Here is a 17,968-nt window from a genome sequence, read left to right as displayed (position 1 = left end):
TCCCACTGCTGGACTCAGTGGCTTTTTCATCATTTGCTCAAAGGTGACTTGTATGTCCAGGCTGAGATCCTGATTGGAAAGGCGACACCCTTTCTAGAGATGCCCTTGGAATGTAAAGGCTTTCTGGGGCTGAAGAAGGAAACAGAGCCCTCTGCCCACCAGACCCCCACCCTGCCCGCCTGCACTGGAGCACCCACTGTCCTTCTAGGGATGTCCCTGGATATGTGTGTGTGGCACAGAGAGCTTTCTCCTTGGGGTCCCAAGCATCTGACCCTTTTCAGAGGGACCCATAAGGCCATAAATTGGGAGTAGCCTGGGAAAGATTTCACTTTCCTTAGGGAAGAATTGCCATTTGACTTTTTTTTGCAGTGTTTTGGTTCCCTCTGAGCTTTTCCATTTACCCTTGAAATGACTCCCTTTGGTAGCCTGTGATTCTTGTAGCCTGATGGATTTTAGAGACAGTATGAGATTGTATTTGAGTTCTTAATGGGGAAAATGGATTTTTGCCTTTGGGTGGGATGTGTATCACGGGTAGTTTTATGAAGCCTCACCTCCCCCCCCCCCCCCGCCACAAAACTCGTCCAGTTTCCCCGGGCAGCCACAGGTAGCCACGGACTGATGAGGGCTGTGGGCAAGATGCCCTGTGCCTGTAGATTCCCAAGGAAAGGAAAGGTTCCCAAGAGGCCTGTCTGGGGAAGCTGTCTTCTGTGGGGTCCACTCTCCCTGGGTTAGCCAGCCTCTGGACCCTGGGCTCCCTCTACTCCCTTGACTCCGCAGGTCTCCTTCTGGTCAGCCTGATCCCCTTTGGGGTAAAGTGCCTGGTTCCCATTCCAAGGACTGTTATCAGCCACTGCAGGAAAGTTGAGGCTAAGCAAGGGCTCGGGAAGGGTTTGAGCTGACAGGAGGAGGAGTAACTCCCTTCCTTAAGAGCTTAAAACTGATAGGGCCTTCATATTTTTTCTTAGTAATGCTCTACTGTTGCTTCAGAGAACATCCAGCTAACTCTCTACCTGCAGCTCACTTGGGGCGTGCCAAGGAGAACTAGATGCTTCTCCTAGCCCATTTCTGAGCCCCTTGTTTATTCTTCAGACAGACTCTCCTACCAAGTGAAAACTGCCCTCAGAACCTCCCTACCAGCTTTATATTAGGCCTGTGTTGCTTCCGGGGCTCAACAGTTAGGGAGTTCTGCCTTCTGACCTTCTGATCTCTTGTCTTGGGAGGATTAACAGCAGCTCACATATACTGAGTACTTGCTGTATACCAGGCTTCGGCCTGTGTGGATTAACTCATTAAGTCCCTGAAGAACTTGGTGAGGGCATGGGTGCTGTTAGGATCCCTATTTTGTAGGTGAGGAGCCTGAGCCTGGGAGAGGTGGCCCTACCCTCTCGGTGGCACCCAGTGTGGACCCCAGAATATCCAAGTCTAGAGCCCCCTCTCCTCCTCTCTCTTGGGTCCCTTGGCCAGCTACTAGGCCCAGGAGCAGTCTCTTGGTGCTGCTTCAGCTTTGATCTGGAGAAGGGGCTCTTGTTGATGATGGTGGCGGAGCTGCAAGAGGGTTGAGAGTGCTGGACTTTCCGAAGGAGCTGAGATGCTCCCATTCCCCACACTTGGTGGTGCAGTGAATAAACACACGGGATGGGGAGCAGAAGCCTTCTGTCATTCCCCACATGTCGGTGGCTCCCCATGTGGCCACTCTATTTCCAAGGCTAATAAGTCCACTTAGTTTCCCACTTCAGGGTTTTCATTGCAAGGATTAGCCGCCTTTTCTGGAAATGGAAATGGAAATTTTCTGGCAGTGCAAAGGTGGTTGGTCATGTTAGGACTTTTTTTGTCTGGGCTTCAGTAGCAAGCTAGCTGGAACTCACCCGTTGACCACAGAAGGAAGCTGGTTTCCTAGACTCCAGCCCTGTCTGCAGGCCGTCAGAGTCCTAGTCACAGCCCTACAGACCAGGCCACCCCCTCCATCTTCCTTTCTCCACTGGGGACGTCTCTGGCCTCACATTCACTAACTGTCACATATCAGTGGGTGAGGACCCCTTACCCTCAATGAGGGTTAGTGATGGCATGTGGCAGGGTTACAGAGCAGAGAGGATGGTCTCAGATGACTAAGCTACACTTCTTTCCAGATATATAAGCATGGCCATGGTTGCTCTGAGCTGGTGGGCAGGGAACTAGGAAGAGTGGACTGTCCTTACCAGTGAGGTCTGCCTTGAATTAACTCCGCACATTCATTGAGGATGGTCATCTATTCCATCCCTGACCTCAGACCTCACCTTGTCCTTACCAGGGCTCTAACCTGAGGTTCAGTCAGGTGAAAACATAGCTCTTTTACTTTTGCACAATTAAGCCTCACTGTGGAAGAGGAAACAGCGAGGGTGCTTTGTATAAATAGATCGGCTAGGACTGTTAATGAGTAACATAGAAATCTCGTACATGTAGAAGCCAGTTATGGTCTGTATACCTAAGATAAAAACATACTTTGTGTTCAGTAAAAACGATATGGCAGTGTTTACCTTGTTACAAAATGCAGCCAGTCCTATTTGAATGAGACTCCTGAGGCCACCTCTCAGTGTGAGTCAGAGCGGCCTGGCCGATAACAGGACAGCCTGTGCCTGTCTGTGCCTTGGCTTTAACTGGTGAGACCCAACAGCCACCTCCTTGACGATCTCTGCCCTTTTGGGCAAGTTCCAAAGAGCCAGCTCCCTTCAGAGTATCCTACCTCTCCATTTTTTTCTGTAACCCAGTGCCTGAAAACCAGGAAAATAATAATTTTTCTGATTTCTGTTTAGCTCCCCAAATCATGATGACATTGTTTTATATTCAAGAGCCAGGGGCAATGGGAGTTTGTGGTCTCTGATCTCTCGCTCTCTCTCCCCCCTTGCTTTGTTTCTGCGATTCCCTGGTTCCAAGCATCTTTCATTCTGCTCAGCAGGGGATGAAATAACAGATCAGGCATGAACCACCTTCCCTGCCATCCCCTCCTTGGGGAAGGGAGGAAGGGCAGAGGGAGAGACTCTGTCAAGCAGACTCTCTGCTGAGCGGGGAGCCTGCCGCAGGGACACAGGGCTCCCTCCCACAACCCATGAGATCGTGGCCTGAGCTCAAACCAGGAGTCGGATGCTTAGCCGACTGAGCCCCCCAGGTGTTGTTGACCCATTCCTCCATCAAGGGACACTGGGGTGCTTCTACTCTTTGGCTGTTGTGAATATGCTGCTAAAAGCATGGATGCACAGATACCTGTTGGTGTTCAGGATTTCAGTTCTTATAAAGTGCAAGGAGCCAGATGTCTTTGAAGGTCAGTTTCTGATAAATTGCCCTGAGGGTGAGGCTTGCAGTCCAAAAGTGAGCTTTACTCACCATCTAATTTTAGACTCCAACTTAAGCACCACTGGTTACTTGTAACATCATGCTTCATTTGATATTTGATAGGCTTTTGCAGTGTATTACGATTCCAGCCTTGCATATTACCTCATCATCTACACTTAGTCAGCCACTACTTTGTGATTGTGGAGGCTCCTTGTCACTTGCTGGTGGGTGCCAGGGCTAGGCAGTGCACCTTATTCTAGCTGGCTTGCTCCTGGCGTGCCAACTCTTTCTGAGTCTTCCCCCCACCGCTGATCCAAGTTGTGTTGGCCTTTTGACCTTATCCCTAGAGCTGGCTCCATCTTGGGACCTAAAACCCTGAACCCACTGATGACAACTGAGGCTGTTGAGACCTCCTGTCTTCCCCCATGACAGCTTTGTGAGGCATAGTATTCTCCCCAATGTTTGCTGGTTCTCATCATTTGTTTCTATTTCATCCAGTTGTTGTTGTTCTTCTTCTTTTAATATTTTATTTCTTTGTCAGGGAGAGAAAGCACAAGCAGAGGAGCAACAGGCAGAGGGAGAAGCAGAGTCTCTGATAAGCAAGGACCCTGGTGTGGGACTCGATCCTAGGACCCTAGGATCATGACCTGAGCCGAAGATAGATGCTTAATGGACTGAGCCACCCAGGTGTCTAATCTCATCCAGTTCTTGTACAGCATTTAGCATTATTAGATTTATATGTAAGTTTTTTCCTCCAAAAGTGCGATATTTTTCTGAAATACCTTGGCATTTGGTGTTGCCATGAGGACTGGTCTTCCCCTATACCAGTTTAGACCTTGTCCTGGGGGCCTTGGCAGCGGGTGAGGTGCACACACCTGGAGGGTGATGGGCTTTGCTGGATTCAGCTGTCCTGTCATGGATCTCTCTCCTAGAGGAGACTTCCTTAGGCCGGGGTGCCTCTGCATTTGCCAGACCTGTTCAGTTAGGGAGTAGAGATGGTTGGGTGTGAAATTCTTTTCTGGATGCCTGTATGGTTATTCTCTTAATTAATTTCTTATTAGAAATTCCCCAGATCCACAGATGAGCCAACTTACAGCTCTTCTGCATGGTCAAGGACACTATGAATTAACCAGTGCCCAGGGCAGGCTCTGAGCCCATGACCCGATGAGAGTGTGGGCTGTGCAGCCAGCTCTTGTAAAATGAGGCCAGGACCCTGCCTCTGCCCGCGTGAGCCTCCTGTCCTTGGCTGGAAGGTTCTTGGTGCTGCGTGTTAAGGGAAACTGCATGCTCCTCATTCCCATCCCTCGTCCTGCGTGGCCTTCCTGTGCGGCAGGCCCTGCGGGGGACACTGCATTGGGAAGGCCCATTCCCGGCACTTGAGGAACTTGCACTTGAAGAAGACTCAGTCTAGGTAGGGCATTCAGAAAACCCGACGATAAAGCAGCCATTTCTGAGAAATTCCCGTGTTCTTGTTCTATTTCACTGACAAGAGGGAAAATGGAAAGATGGTTGACATACTGTGGGAAAGTCTCCTGTTCTTTCCTCAAGCTGTTCTGGGCACTCAACACGGACTGTTGGGGAGCCTTCCCTTTTCATCCAAACACTTGCCTGGGGTCTGTCAGCACTGCTTGATATTTCCGAGGCTGTTTTCGGATGACTGTAATGGTAGTGAGAGAGATCTTTGCTGGGCTGGGTCAGGAACACCCCTCAGAACCCCAGGTAGTGGGGACCACTCACCTTGGTGATGCATGGTCTGCTCCTTTTGTCTCCTGCTCTTCTCAGGGCTGACTGTTAGCTTCTCCTGCTGTTCTGGTACATACTCCCAGGAGGGGAGAGGATCAAGCCGAAACTTATTGCTAATGCATTTTCATCTCTTTGGGGTCTCATTACAGATAACACTATGAATCCTGGTTTTTTTTGCAGGTGAGGACACTGAGGTTCCAAGAGGCAAGGGGAGAGCTGAGTCATTGGGGCAAGCCACCCTGGGGCCCCAAACCAAGAAGGAAGGAGGGAGCGTACATGAGTCTAGGTTAGCTGAGTTGAGAAAAGGCAACAGTATTTCCAAGGATGGTGGCTATTTAGTCCCCTGATGGTCGCCTTATTTGGGTTTGTTTCAGATGCTGGAGGATGAAGGGCCAGGTTTGCCAGAAAGCAGATCAGATTCTTCTTAGCGTCGGGGAGAGAGAGGGGTGGGGTATGGAGGAAGAGCCATTCACACAGTAACCCAACCTCAAGCTTGGTCTTTGGCCTAAACGCTGGGAGGGGCCCGGCTGATGAATCAGGCAGCTATTCCTGGAGCTGACATGAGAAGGAGAGGGGACACTCTTCTGCCCTGGGGCAGGTGAGCCATTCCTAGGGCAGGGAGAGAAGAAAGAGGTGGTTCATGGAGTGCACACACAGATCCCAGAGGCGGGCTGTTTGTCCGGGAGGGCTGACAGCTGGCAGGTGCCTAAAAACACACAGTGGGGTTTCCTGCTGCAATGGGTGGCCACAGAGCCCTGGGTGCCTGGGCCTTTCATTCAGTGGGATGGGCTGTCACTAGGCCTGTGCCTGCCAGTCAGGATACAGGTGTCTCTGGCCCTTGGATTATAGCCCCCATGCTGCTTTCCCATTTGTTGCCATGCTAGCCACGTCATCCGTCCCAGACTCAGCCTACAGCTCCCTGCCCCCGGAAGCTGCTCTGTCCTGGGCCCTCCTGAGTTTCTCAGAGGCCTCCTTCCCAAAGATGTGATCTTGGGATGTGATCCCAAAGATGTGACCCTGACTCTGGGCTCTGCTGCCATGTGGTTGTTTGAGGCCAGAGGAGGAGTGATGGGGACTATGTATGTGTGTGGGGCTGGGGTGAGGGCAGGGCCTTGAGCTGCTGGCAGATCCCCCTCCAGCAGGGGCCTGCTAGAAATGGGGCATGGTTCTGTTCATTCACCCCCTGCCCTTGGAGTGGATTTGGGCCATGCCCCTCTCTTGGACCTGATGGCGAAGAGCCAGCTTATCTTAGGACCCTTTGCTCCCAGGTAAGCCTGTGATTCTGCCTCCCAGCCTCTTCTTTCTAAGGCTTCTGCCCAGAGTCAGTGAGAGCCCCCTCCTCTCTTCCTATGTAGAGCTGTCTGCCAGAGGCCCGCTCATTCTGGGGAGGGGTCTGCCTGCCGGGCCATGGTCATTTGAGTAATAGTGATAACATCACGGAACATTGATTGAAAGCCTCATAGTTCACTCGGTGCTGTGCTAATAAGCATTTTATGTGCCTGATCTCCAGATTTTCCCAGCAACCTGTGGGGTGTAGACTACCAGTGTTCCTCCTGTATTATAGCAGTGGTAACTGAGACTAGAGAGGCTGTCACCTGCCCAAGGTTATATGGCCAGTACGTAGATGAGCCTATATTTAAATCCAATTTGATAATGTTTTATTAAAAATCTCTGTTCTTAAATCTTAATTGTGGTGCCTCCCACTAAACTGGAACAGGGTGTCTTTGGGAATTGTGACCTGGATTGGAGTAACAGTATCAGGTAGGGAGGGTTCGTTCCTTCTGGGCTTCTCTCTGAACTTCCCATCTCCAGAATCTGGTTATAACCCTACTACCCACCACCCACACACACACGCAGAGGCTCTCACACACTCACTCTCTGTCTTCCTGCTGAACCTGTTTCCTGGGAAGAGATGCTAGAACAGCTGGGGCCAGCTGTGAGGAGGAGGCTGGGGAGCCGGGGCGGAGCTGAGCACATAGCCAGTGCCCCCTGGACCTCCTGCACAGTAGTGCAGAGGTACACTTGTCCTCAGCGGGGGTGAGGGAGGTGGGGGGCGGGTGTTGGGTTCCGGGCAGTTGCCCCTTGGCCCTCCGTGGGTGCCCGCCTCCTCATAGCAAACCTGTCCTTACCCAGCTTTCCAGAGACCAGAGTTCTGTAGTCCCCACATATGTGCTTGGTGTCTGAAACCCAGAGGAAATGCAGCCCAGAGAATGAACACTTTTCTTTGGATTATCAGTTACTAACACTAGCATGTGCCTGGAAGGGGTTCCCTGCCTCACAGAGAGGAAGGACGGGCCCACCTCCCACACAGCACCCCAAGGTCTCTGGAAAGGGACTGTGGTGTAGGAGGCTGACTGAGTCAATGCAGGGCGAGTCTGATGAGCAGCCTTCCCTGTGGGGGCAGACAGGTCTGATCTGGGTCTTGCAGAAGCACTGAAGGTACTGGAGGCCTTCAGCCAGGGTGGGTAGCAGGGCTGCTGCACACGAGTGGATGCAGACCCCTGGGATCTATGCAGGCTGACTGAGCAGTCCCAGAGCCTTGGGGAAAGTGTGTCAGGAGGAGGAACCTATCCGCTCTGTTATCGAGGCAGAGGAGGGGCAGAGGTAGAGGAAGAGAGACAGACTCTAAAGCAGGCTCCATGCCCAACATGGAGCCCAGTGCAGAGCTTGATCTTGCAACCCTGAAATCATGACCTGAGCAGAAATTAAGATTCAAACACTTAACTGACTGAGCCCCCCAGGCGTCTAAGGCCTGAGTGTTTTGAGCAAAGGAGTGACGTGATGGGCATTTAAGTGCAGAGCAGTGGGCGTGTGCTACATGAGAAGTCAGGAAACACATGTGAGTGCTACCTTCTAGCTGATCTTGGACAGACCATGTAGACTTCTCTTGAGCAGTTGCCTCCTCTGTAACATGGGACCACAGTTTGCTTGTGTAAGCGCAGGGCTGTACAGACCTCAGTCCGGAGATGAAGACAGGGATGGTGAGGGCGGAGTCCAGGAGTGTTGGGCAGGTGCCTTGGCTGAGGTGGCATCCAGCCTATGTTGCTACAATCCAGGCTGGTGTTGGAGGGGCTCCAAAGGAGAGTGAGAGCAGAAGTGTGGCGGGGATATTTGCAAGATGGAGAGGACGGGCCTAATGATCTTGTTGCCGGTGTCGAGAGGGCCAAGGGGTGCGGTGGGCTCTATTTTAGTGTCCACTGAGTAGGCACTGAAGTTCCTGACGACACTGCTGAGGTGATGGGCAGGCGGGGGCGTGGTGAATAGAGGAGTTCTGCTGAGGAAGCCAGAGGAGAAAGAGCATGATGGTCGCCTTCAGGGTTAAGCAAAGAGCAGAGCCACGGGAGTGGTCAGGAGACCTGAAGATGGCCCTCGGAAGACTGGAGTCCTCCGTCTGTGCACAGGCAGGGACTGACTGTTCCCTCTTGCCTGGTGCCCTCTTTCTCTAGGCCTGGACACAGTTGGGCTTTTGACACCTACCCAAACCTAAACCCAGACTTGAAGGGGAACAACAGAAGAGGCTGGGGTTGGTCTGCTGATTTCTGAAAAGCCACCTGCTGATGTTGCTAGAGGGGCAGGTGGGGACCAGGCGTGGGGCTCAGCCTTAGAATTATACCCCTTTGGGAGTATTCTCCGGTGTCCAAGCCACTGAGAGAGAGTGGGGAGCTGTGATTGGAATCTGCAGCTCACCAGGTTTGCCCAGACCTGAGAGTCAGAAAGGCCTGAGAGGAGTCAGAATTACCTTGAAGCCATATCTCATAGGTGGGACTTGGGGACACAGGGGCCAGGTCAGGCTGTGAGAGGAGCAGGAATAACTGGGGGTTGGGTGGGTGGCCGTGTCAAGTAACAGTGACACAGGGACAGCAGTCCAGGGCTGAGGCCGGGCCACCAGGGAGCCCAGGTTGGTCAGTGACAGCTGCCCCCAAAGACCCAGGAGCTAGCAGTTGTGGCAGAGGCTAGAAGGGGTGCGAGGTGTGCTGAAACTGGACGGGCCCTCCCTCCTGCCGGGGGTGACAGGAGCCGGCAGTGACAGTCCAGAAGTGTGTGGCTTTGGAATCAGATAAGCCTGGATTGAGGAAAATGTAAAATGCAAAGTAAAATCCTCCACCCCTTGTCATACCTTGACCTTGTTTCTTGTATTCTTTCCGACACTTGTTTGTGCATGTGTGTGTATTCTCTTCTTTGTACAGATCAGAGTGTGCGCATGTACCTTGGTTAATTTGTTGGCAACATGGAGGAATCATCTAGTTCTTTTTAATGGCTATTTCCTTTCTGTCTTCCAGTATGCATTGGTTTAGCTTGTCTCTCCATTGGACACTGAGGTGGTGGTCCGGGGTCATTTTGTTACCAGAGCATTCACACATATCTGAACGCTGAGACCATTGCTTCTGTAGGAAAAATCCTAGCTGTGGATTTTGTGGGTCAAAAATTGTATGCACCCCCGCCCCGCTCTCTTTCAAACGGGTTCTGCCAGTTCACACTTATGATAGTGTTTCTGAGTTACGAATGATGAGGGCAACATGGAGCTGTTGTGAGGATTCAATGAGAACGTGGAAAGCTTTGAGCCGGCGCCTGTGCCACCAGGCTGCACGGCAGGGCTCACTAGAGCCGGATCGCTTTGGACAAGCACCAGATGAGGTGCTGGGTGGGTTTCGCTGTAGCTTGGGGAAGGGGAGGTGGCAGGAAACCATGGTCTGACAGCTGCTGAGCAGATGTCCTCTGCATTCGCACATCTAAGAAACATTTCATGAGTTCCTGATGTATGCCGGACATCGGAGTGGAGATGGAGCCTCAAAGCGGCCAGGCGTGGTTCCCCCTCTCATGGAGCCCACTCTCCAGGGTCTCTGTGGCCAGTGCTGCATGCCACCTACATAGGATGCTGCTGCTCACAGAGTCCCCTCTGATCAGGTCTCTTTCTCCCCCGCCCCGCCCCGCCCCTCAGTGTACGTGATGGAACGGGAAAGGAAGATGGACACCGGGTGTCAGGCAGCCCTGGCCGCATGCTGGGCCGCCCTCTGCTGCTGCTGCCTCCTGGACACCTTGGACTGAGCGGCCGGGCCCCAAGAGCTCCCTCCGGTCCTGCTGCCTTCTGTTACTGCAATAAACAATTAGTGCTGGACCATTCCATTTTTTTCTTTGTTTGAAAAAGATTGCATCTACAGATGTTTACATTTTAGCACCTATGATAGGTGTGAAGTGGTATCTCACTATCCTTTTAAAAGATTTTATTTATTTATTTGACAGAGAGATCACAAGTAGGCAGAGAGGCAGGCAGAGAGAGAGGGGGAAGCAGGCCCCCTGCTGAGCAGAGAGCCTGATGCGGGGCTCAGTCCCGGGACCCTGAGATTGTGACCTGAGCTGAAGGCAGAGGCTTTAACCCACTGAGCCACCCAGGCGCCCCTCACTATCCTTTTAACGCACTGACTCAGCAATTCTGTACACGAGGCATTGCTCACCACAAAATGTTCACCATCTGTCACCATACAGCATTATTACATCATTATGGACTGTATACCCCGTGCTGTACTTCTCATCTCTGCCACTAACAACTGGAAGTTTGTACCGCTTCATGTGTTTCTTTCAGCCATCCTCCCACCCACTTGCCGTCTGGCCACCAGTTGTCTATTTCAGGCTGTTTTTTATTTCACTCAGCATCATCCATTTCTCCCAAATGACCAGACCTCAGTCATTCTTTTTTAGGGCTGAGTAATGCTCCACTGTGTGTGTGTATGAGTGTGTGTGTGTCTGGGGGCTGTTCTTACATGTGCCACATCTTTATCCGTTCATCTGTGGAGGGACTCTTGGGTTGCTCTCATATCTTGGCTATTATAAGGCTGCAATAAACACAAAGTAGTGTTTTTCTTTCTTTGGGTAAATACCCAGTGGTAGAATTACTGGATTGTGTGAAAACTCTGTTAATTTTTTTGAGGACTTCTGCTGTTTCCAGAGTGGCTGCACCAGTTTGCATTCCCACCAGCAGTGCACAAGGATTCCACTTTCTCCACGTCCTCCCAACACACTATTTCTGGTCTTTTGGGATAGTAGCCATTCTGACAGGTGTAAGGTGATATTGTGGTTTTCATTAGTATTTCCCTGATAGTGATGTTGAAGATCATTTTATGTGTTCACTGGTCATCTGTACTTTTTTTTTTTTTTTTTTAAGATTTCGAGAGAGAAAGCAAGTGGGTGAGAGAAAGCACAAGCAGGGGAGCAACAGAGGGAGAGGGAGAAGCAGGCTCCTGGCTGAGCAAGGAGCCTGATGTGGGCTCAATCCAGGGCCCTGAGATCATGACCTGAGTAGAAGGCAGAGGCTTAACTGACTGAGCCACCCAGGTGCCCCCATCTGTACATCTTTGGGAAAATGTCTATTCAGAGGGGGTATGTGGGTGACTTGGTTAAGTGTCCAACTTTTTTTTTTTTTGAAGATTTTATTTATTCATGAGAGAGAGCATGCGCTAGGGAGAACACAAGCAGGGAAAAGGGCAGAGGGAGAAGCAGGGAGCCCAATGTGGGCTCAATGCCAGTACCCTGGGATCATGACCTGAGCTTAACTGACCGAGCCACCCAGACGCCCCATAAGCATCCAGCTCTTGATTTCCAGTCATGATCTTGGGGTCATGAAATTGAGCCCCCTGTGTCAGGATCCATACCCAGTGGTTTTTGCTTTCTTCCTCCCACTGCCCCTTCACCCCACTCTGACATGCATGCTCCCTCATGCTCTCTCTCTCTCTCTCAAAAAAAAAAAAAAAAAATAAGAAAAACTTGTATTTAGGTCATCTGCCCATTTTTTTTTTTTTAAAGATTTTATTTATTCACTTGACAGAGAACACAAGTAGGCAGAGAGGCAGGCAGAGAGAGAGGAGGAAGCAGGCTCCCTGCTGAGCAGAGAGCCCGATGCGGGACTCGACCCCAGGACCCTGAGATCATGACCTGAGCCGAAGGCAGCGGCTTAACCCACTGAGCCACCCAGGCGCCCCTCATCTGCCCATTTTTGATCGAATTATTTTTTGCTTTGGGTAAGTTGTATGGGTTCTTTCTGTATTTTTGGTGTTAACCCCTTTTGGGATATGTCATTTGCTGGTATCTTCTCCCATTCAGTCAGTTGCTTTGTCATCTTGTTGGTTTTCTTTGCTGTGCAAAAGCATTTTATTTTAGTGTGGTCCTATTCAATTTTGTGTTTGTTTCTCTAGCCTCAGGAGACAAAGCTAGTAAAGTGTTGTCAAGGCTGATGTCAGATTACTGCCTGTTTTTTCTTAGAGGAGTTTTATGGTTTCAGGTCTCATATTTGGGTCTTTAATTCATTTTATTTTTGTATATGGTGTAAGGAAGTGGTTGGTTTCATTCTTCTGCATGCAGCTGTCCAGTTTTCTTGGCATCATTTATTGAAGATTGTCTTTTCTTCATTATATTCTTGTTTCCTTTGTTATAAATTGACCATATATGTGTGGGTTTTGTATGTATCTGAGCTCTTTCTTCTGTCCCATTCATCTTTTTGTCTATTTTTATGCTAGTACCATACTGTTAACATTACTGCAGCTTTGTGTTGTAGGTCTTGAAATCTAGGATTGTATGTCCAGCTTTGTTGTTCTTGCTTAAGACTGCTTTGGCTGTTCAAGTTCTTCTCTGGTTCCATACAAATTTTAGCTTTATTCTAGTTCTGTGAAAAATGTTGTTGGTAATTTGATAGGGACAGGATTGGATCTGTAGATTCCTTTGGATAGTATGGCATTTAAAAAAAAAAGATTCTATTTTATTTCACTTTTGAGGATACTTGAAATATGTTTAATAATAAAAGACAACCAACATTCTCTTTGTTTTTATTTGCATTTATTCTGTGCAGAACTTTCTCCCAGGCCATAAGTTGTTGTTTCTTCAGTTTCTTCAGGGATATCTTTTTCTTCTGTGCAACCTCCTCTTCTGGTTTAGGAACAGTCACCTCTTTTTCAGAAGGATCATCTTGGTGGCAGGGAGAGCTCATGTGTGGGTTAAGCCAACCATGAGCCCTGTAAGTTCTCCACTGCATCTTGGGGGCTTTGTTCACCTGGATGTGCTCCATGACCAGAGAATGGACATCTAAAACCTTAAGTTCAGCATGACTCTGCATTTTTAAGCAGTGCAGTAAAAACTCAGCACTCTTCTTGGGCCATCAACCCTGTATCCAGCCCCACTGTTTGGCCTGGGGACACCTACGAGCTCCACCACTATAGTGACAGACTGGCACACGCTGCTTCTGCAACGTGATAGCTTTCAGAAACTTGGTGGCTTTTTGGAAATGCATACCCTTGATGGCCTGGGAAGTTTCACATGTGTTATTAAAGTGAACACAGAAGACTTGAACCTCTCAATTTGCATGATTTTGTAGGGTTTTCTGGGTCAAGCGAATAGCGAACCATTTTCAGAAGTCACCTCAGGACGCTTAGGGGCAGGATTTTTTTTTTAGTAATCTCTACACCCAACATGGGGTTTGAACCAACAACCTGAGATCAAGAGTCACACATTCCACCTACAGAGCCAGCCAGGTGCTTCTACATAGTATGGACATTTATTTGGACATTTTAACAATATTAATTTTTCTAATCCATAAGCATGGAATATATTTTTTTAAGATTTTATTTATTTAGCAAGAGAGCATGCAGGTGGGGGGAGGGGCTGGAGAGAGAGTCTTAAAAAGACTCCACACTGGGCGTGGACCAACGTGGGTCCCTATGGAATCTATTTGTGTTGTCTTCAATTTCTTTTCTTTCTTTTTTTTTTTTAAGATTTTATTTATTTATTTGACAGACAGAGATCACAAGTAGGCAAAGAGGCAGGCAGAGAAAGAGGGGGAAATAGGCTCCCTGCTGAGCAGAAAGCCCGATGTGGGGCTTGATCCCAGGACCCTGGGATCATGACCTGAGCCGAAGGCAGAGGCTTAACCCACTGAGCCACCCAGAGGCCCCTTAAATTTCTTTTAACATTGTTTTCTAGCTTTTAGAATACCGGTCTTTAACCTCCTTGGTTAGGTTTATTCCTAGGTATTTTATTCGGCATTTCACTATTTTGATTTTTCCCTGATTACTAGTGACCTTAACATAAAAATATAAATTTTTGGCAATCTGCTTTTATTTTATTTTTAAAGATTTTATTTATTTATTTGACAGAGATCACAAGCAGGCAGAGAGGCAGGCAGAGAGAGGAGGAAGGAGGCTCCCCACTGAGCAGAGTCCAGTGTGGGGCTTGATCCCAGGACCCCGAGATCATGACCTGAGCCGAAGGCAGAGGCTTTAAACCACTGAGCCACCCAGACGCCTCTTGGCGATCTGCTTTTAAAAACTTTGTGGTTTTTTTCTTTCTTTGGTTTGTCTTACTAATTTATAGGGAATCTCTAAGTATTCCACAAACTAATATTTGTCACTTTGATAGGCTTGCAAATAAGTATCTTGTATCTCTCAATCTTTTTTATAGTGTATTTTCTAATATGAAAATTTTTTCAGATTGAGAGTATACGTGTGGGGGGGTGGGGAAGCAGAAGAAGAGGGAGAGAAAACTGAGCAGATGACACACTAAGGGAGCCCAACATGGGGCTCAACCCACGACCCTGAGATCATGATCTAAGCTGAAACCAAGAGTCAGACGCCTGACTGTGCCACCCAGGCACCCCAATAGGAAAGTTTTAAAATATCATGTTTATCAGTCTTTCCCTTATGTTTTGTGTGTTTTTAGTCTTTGAAAAATCCTTTTCTATTCCAGTATCCTAAAGATAAGTCTGTATTTTCTTAAAATTTTTTTTCACATAGCTTTCAGTTGACCTAATTTTAGTTTTGATAATGGTATAGGTTAGAGTTCCGGTTTATTGTTTCTTAAAATTTCCAACAACATTAGGTCATTCTTTCTTGATTAATCTGAAATGGGATTTGTCATATACTAAGTTACCCTATAGGAACAGGCTAGAATCAGAAGTCTGGTGTGATAAGTATCTTCCCTACCCCCAGCACATACACACATACCTACCTCCATACATATGTTTGTACATACCCTTTTCCTCTTCAGAACTTGCTTGTCTGTTCTCGGGCTTTTAATCTTTAATCTGGATTTTAGGACAAATAAGTCCTTCTCTACAAAAAAGTACCATGTTTGGCTTTAACTGGAACAGTATGTAATTTACAAAATAACTGGGGAAAGAATTCACATATTTATAGTACTGTCTTCCTGTCAGAAACATGGTTTCTATTTTGGTCATTTTTATTTCCTTAAGTAAAATCATACAGTTTTCATCAACACAGCTTTTGCACATCCCCTTTTTTTTTCATTATTTTTTTTTAATTTTTTAAATTAATTTGAGAGAGAGAACATGAGTGGTAGGGAGGTAGAAGGCCAAAGGGAGAAGCAGACTCTGTGCTGAGCAGGGAGCCCAATGTGGGTCTTGATCTCACAACCCTGAGATCATGACCTGAGCCAAAATCAAGAGTCAGACAATTAACCAACTGCCATCCAGATGCCCCTGAGGTCTGTTAGTTTTAATGCTATTGTGAATGGATTTTTAAATTTTTAAAATTTTTGTTTTTTTTATTTTAAAAAAATTTTTTTTTAGATTTTTTTTTTTTTTTTAATTTGACAGAGAAAAAAAAGTGAGCACAAGCAGGGGGAGCAACAGAGAGAGGGAGACACACCCTCCCCACCAAGCAAGGGGCCCAATCAGGGCTTGATCCCAGGACCCTGGGATTATGATCCGAGCTGAAGGAAGCCGCTTTTTTTTTTTTTTTAAGATTTTATTTATTTGAGAGAGAATGAGAGAGACAGAGAGCATGAGAGGCAGGTGGGTAGAGGGAGAAGCAGATTTCCCACCAAGCGGGGAGCCCGAAGCTGGCCTCGTTTCCAGGACTCCAGGATCATGACCTGAGCTGAAGGTAGTTGCTTAACCAACTGAGGCACTCAGGCTCCCTGAAGGCAGCTTCTTAACTGACTAAGCTATCCAGTCGCCCCAGAATGGATTTTTTTTTTTTTTTAATATTACATTTTTGGGCACCTGAGTGGCTCAGTTGGTTAAGCAACTGCCTTTGGCTCAGGTCATGATCCTGGAGTCCCAGGATCAAGTCCCATATAGGGCCCTCTGCTCAGCAGGGAATCAGCTTCTCCCTCTGCCCCTTGCCCCTCATGCTCTCTCTCTCAAATAAATAAAATCTTTTAAAAAAATTACATTTTTGGTAGAAATAATCTCTTCACTCTAGTGGGGTCACAGAAGATTCTAAACAAGTGTTACCACAGCATTTTCTTGGGGCACTTTATTTTTATTTATTTACTTAAGTGATCTCTGTGCCCAGTGTGGGGCTCAAACCCACAACCCTGAGATCGAGAGTCACATGCTCTACTGATCCAGCCAGGCACCCACACTGTGGGGCACTTTAAACTGTAGGAGTTGTTCAGTCTACACCATGCATACACCTGGAGAACCACGGTCAGTCTACGAGGACCAATGTTCATTGAGTAAATGCTGAACATGTCCAGTTTTAGGTAATGGACCACACAGAATAGATACCCCTCCCTGCCTTCATGGAGCTTTTTTGCACTCTAGGGAAGGAACCAGACATTGAATAATCCCACAGGTAATAATTAGCCTTCTTTCCTTTGAAGGGAAGATATATATGAAAACATATAAAGGGGGACCATCTTGAACACTCTGAGGGAGATCTGAAAGATGAATAGGTATTAATAGGCAAAACCACTGTAGAAAGAGCAGGTGCCAAGGCCCAGTGGCAGAAGAGAACATGCCTCGTTTGAGAAACTAGAAGAGGAAATTAGCACGGCAAGAGCAATGGGGCGTTTGGAACAGATGAGAAACAGGAGCAAGATAAGGAACTCATAATCCTAATTAAAGATTCCGGTTTTTGATCTGTGAGCAGTGGGAAGCCACTGAAGGATTCTAAGCAAAGGGATGACATGACCAAATTGGCATTTTTAGGAGATCCCCTTGGTTTCTACATGATTTGGAGGGGGCAAACGTTCACATGATGATAGAGAGACATGAATGTATTAGAGATACTTGAAAGTAAAATCAAGAGTACCTGGTGATTGGGGCGCCTGGGTGGCTCAGTGGGTTAAGCCGCTGCCTTCGACTCAGGTCATGATCTCGGGGTCCTGGGATTGAGCCCCACATTGGGCTCTCTGCTCAGCAGGGAGCCTGCTTCCTCCTCTCTCTCTGCCTGCCTCTCTGCCTACTTGTGATCTCTCTCTGTAAAAAAGAGTACTTGGTGATGGACTGAATATGGGGATTGAAAGAGAAAGGCAAACTCTGAAATGATTCGTGGGCTTCTGACAGGAACTGGATGCCTCTTGTGTTTGTGGAGGTTGGAACTATGATTGGGTTGGAAGGAAGAAAAAAATCATGTTGGGTTAGATGGAGGGGTCAAGATGACAATGAGACATTCAAGTGGAGATGTCGGGTAAGCACTTGTAGATGTACTGGGCTGGAGATAGAGCTGTGGAAAGGTGTTGCATATTCGTGATAATCAGATATGTGGGGGCGAATGAGATCAAGTTGGGTAGGGAAAAGTAGAGGTGGCAGTGAAGGGCTGAGCTTGAAGGAAAACTAAGTTGGATTATAGGTGACAAAACCTGCAAAGGAGTCAGATACAGAAAACCAGGATAATGGGGTGTCCTGAAGGTAGAAGAATTTGTATTTAGAGAAAGGGAATGACCAGTAGCATCAGATGTTGCTGCTAGGTCAGGTCAGAATTCACAAATGTCCATTGTACGTAAGTCATGCTCTTGTCACTGAGGATGGTCTCCAGTTTCTATTCTGTGAAGGACATCAACAGAGGGAAAGACAAGACCGCTAGGACTAGAGAACAGGGCTCCTCAGGCCTGGAGGGAGGCAGACATTTGTGTACAGGGAAAGACATGAGCTCAGAGGTGCAGAGAACCAGCTAGAGCATGAAGGCTGGGA

The 17,968-nt window shown here is 48.1% G+C and overlaps 1 protein-coding gene and 1 pseudogene across 6 annotated transcripts in view; one reads left to right on the top strand and one right to left on the bottom strand.

Moving 5' to 3' along the window:
* CYSTM1 (cysteine rich transmembrane module containing 1) overlaps positions 1 to 17,968 on the top strand; it is a 60,182-nt gene that overhangs the window by 30,645 nt on the left and 11,569 nt on the right. For 2 of the 5 annotated variants that reach the window (XM_082725466.1, XM_082725467.1), the window contains exon 3: positions 9,989 to 10,165. The exons of the other annotated variants lie outside the window; for them this stretch is intronic. In XM_082725466.1, coding sequence (XP_082581592.1) covers positions 9,989 to 10,095 — 107 coding nt within the window. In that variant the 3' untranslated portion in view covers positions 10,096 to 10,165. Of the gene's footprint in view, positions 1 to 9,988; positions 10,166 to 17,968 lie in introns of those variants that run through there. 5 annotated transcript variants of the gene reach the window in all.
* On the bottom strand, positions 12,030 to 17,241 carry LOC309862069 (large ribosomal subunit protein uL22 pseudogene; annotated as a pseudogene). The gene has a single exon. The product of its transcript is annotated as a large ribosomal subunit protein uL22 pseudogene (transcript).

Source organism: Mustela nivalis (genome assembly GCF_964662115.1).
Source record: "Mustela nivalis genome assembly, chromosome: 3".
Taxonomy (NCBI): Eukaryota; Metazoa; Chordata; class Mammalia; order Carnivora; family Mustelidae; genus Mustela; species Mustela nivalis.
The sequence above is the reverse complement of the archived record's forward strand: the minus strand, read 5'-3'. Positions and strand labels throughout refer to the sequence as shown.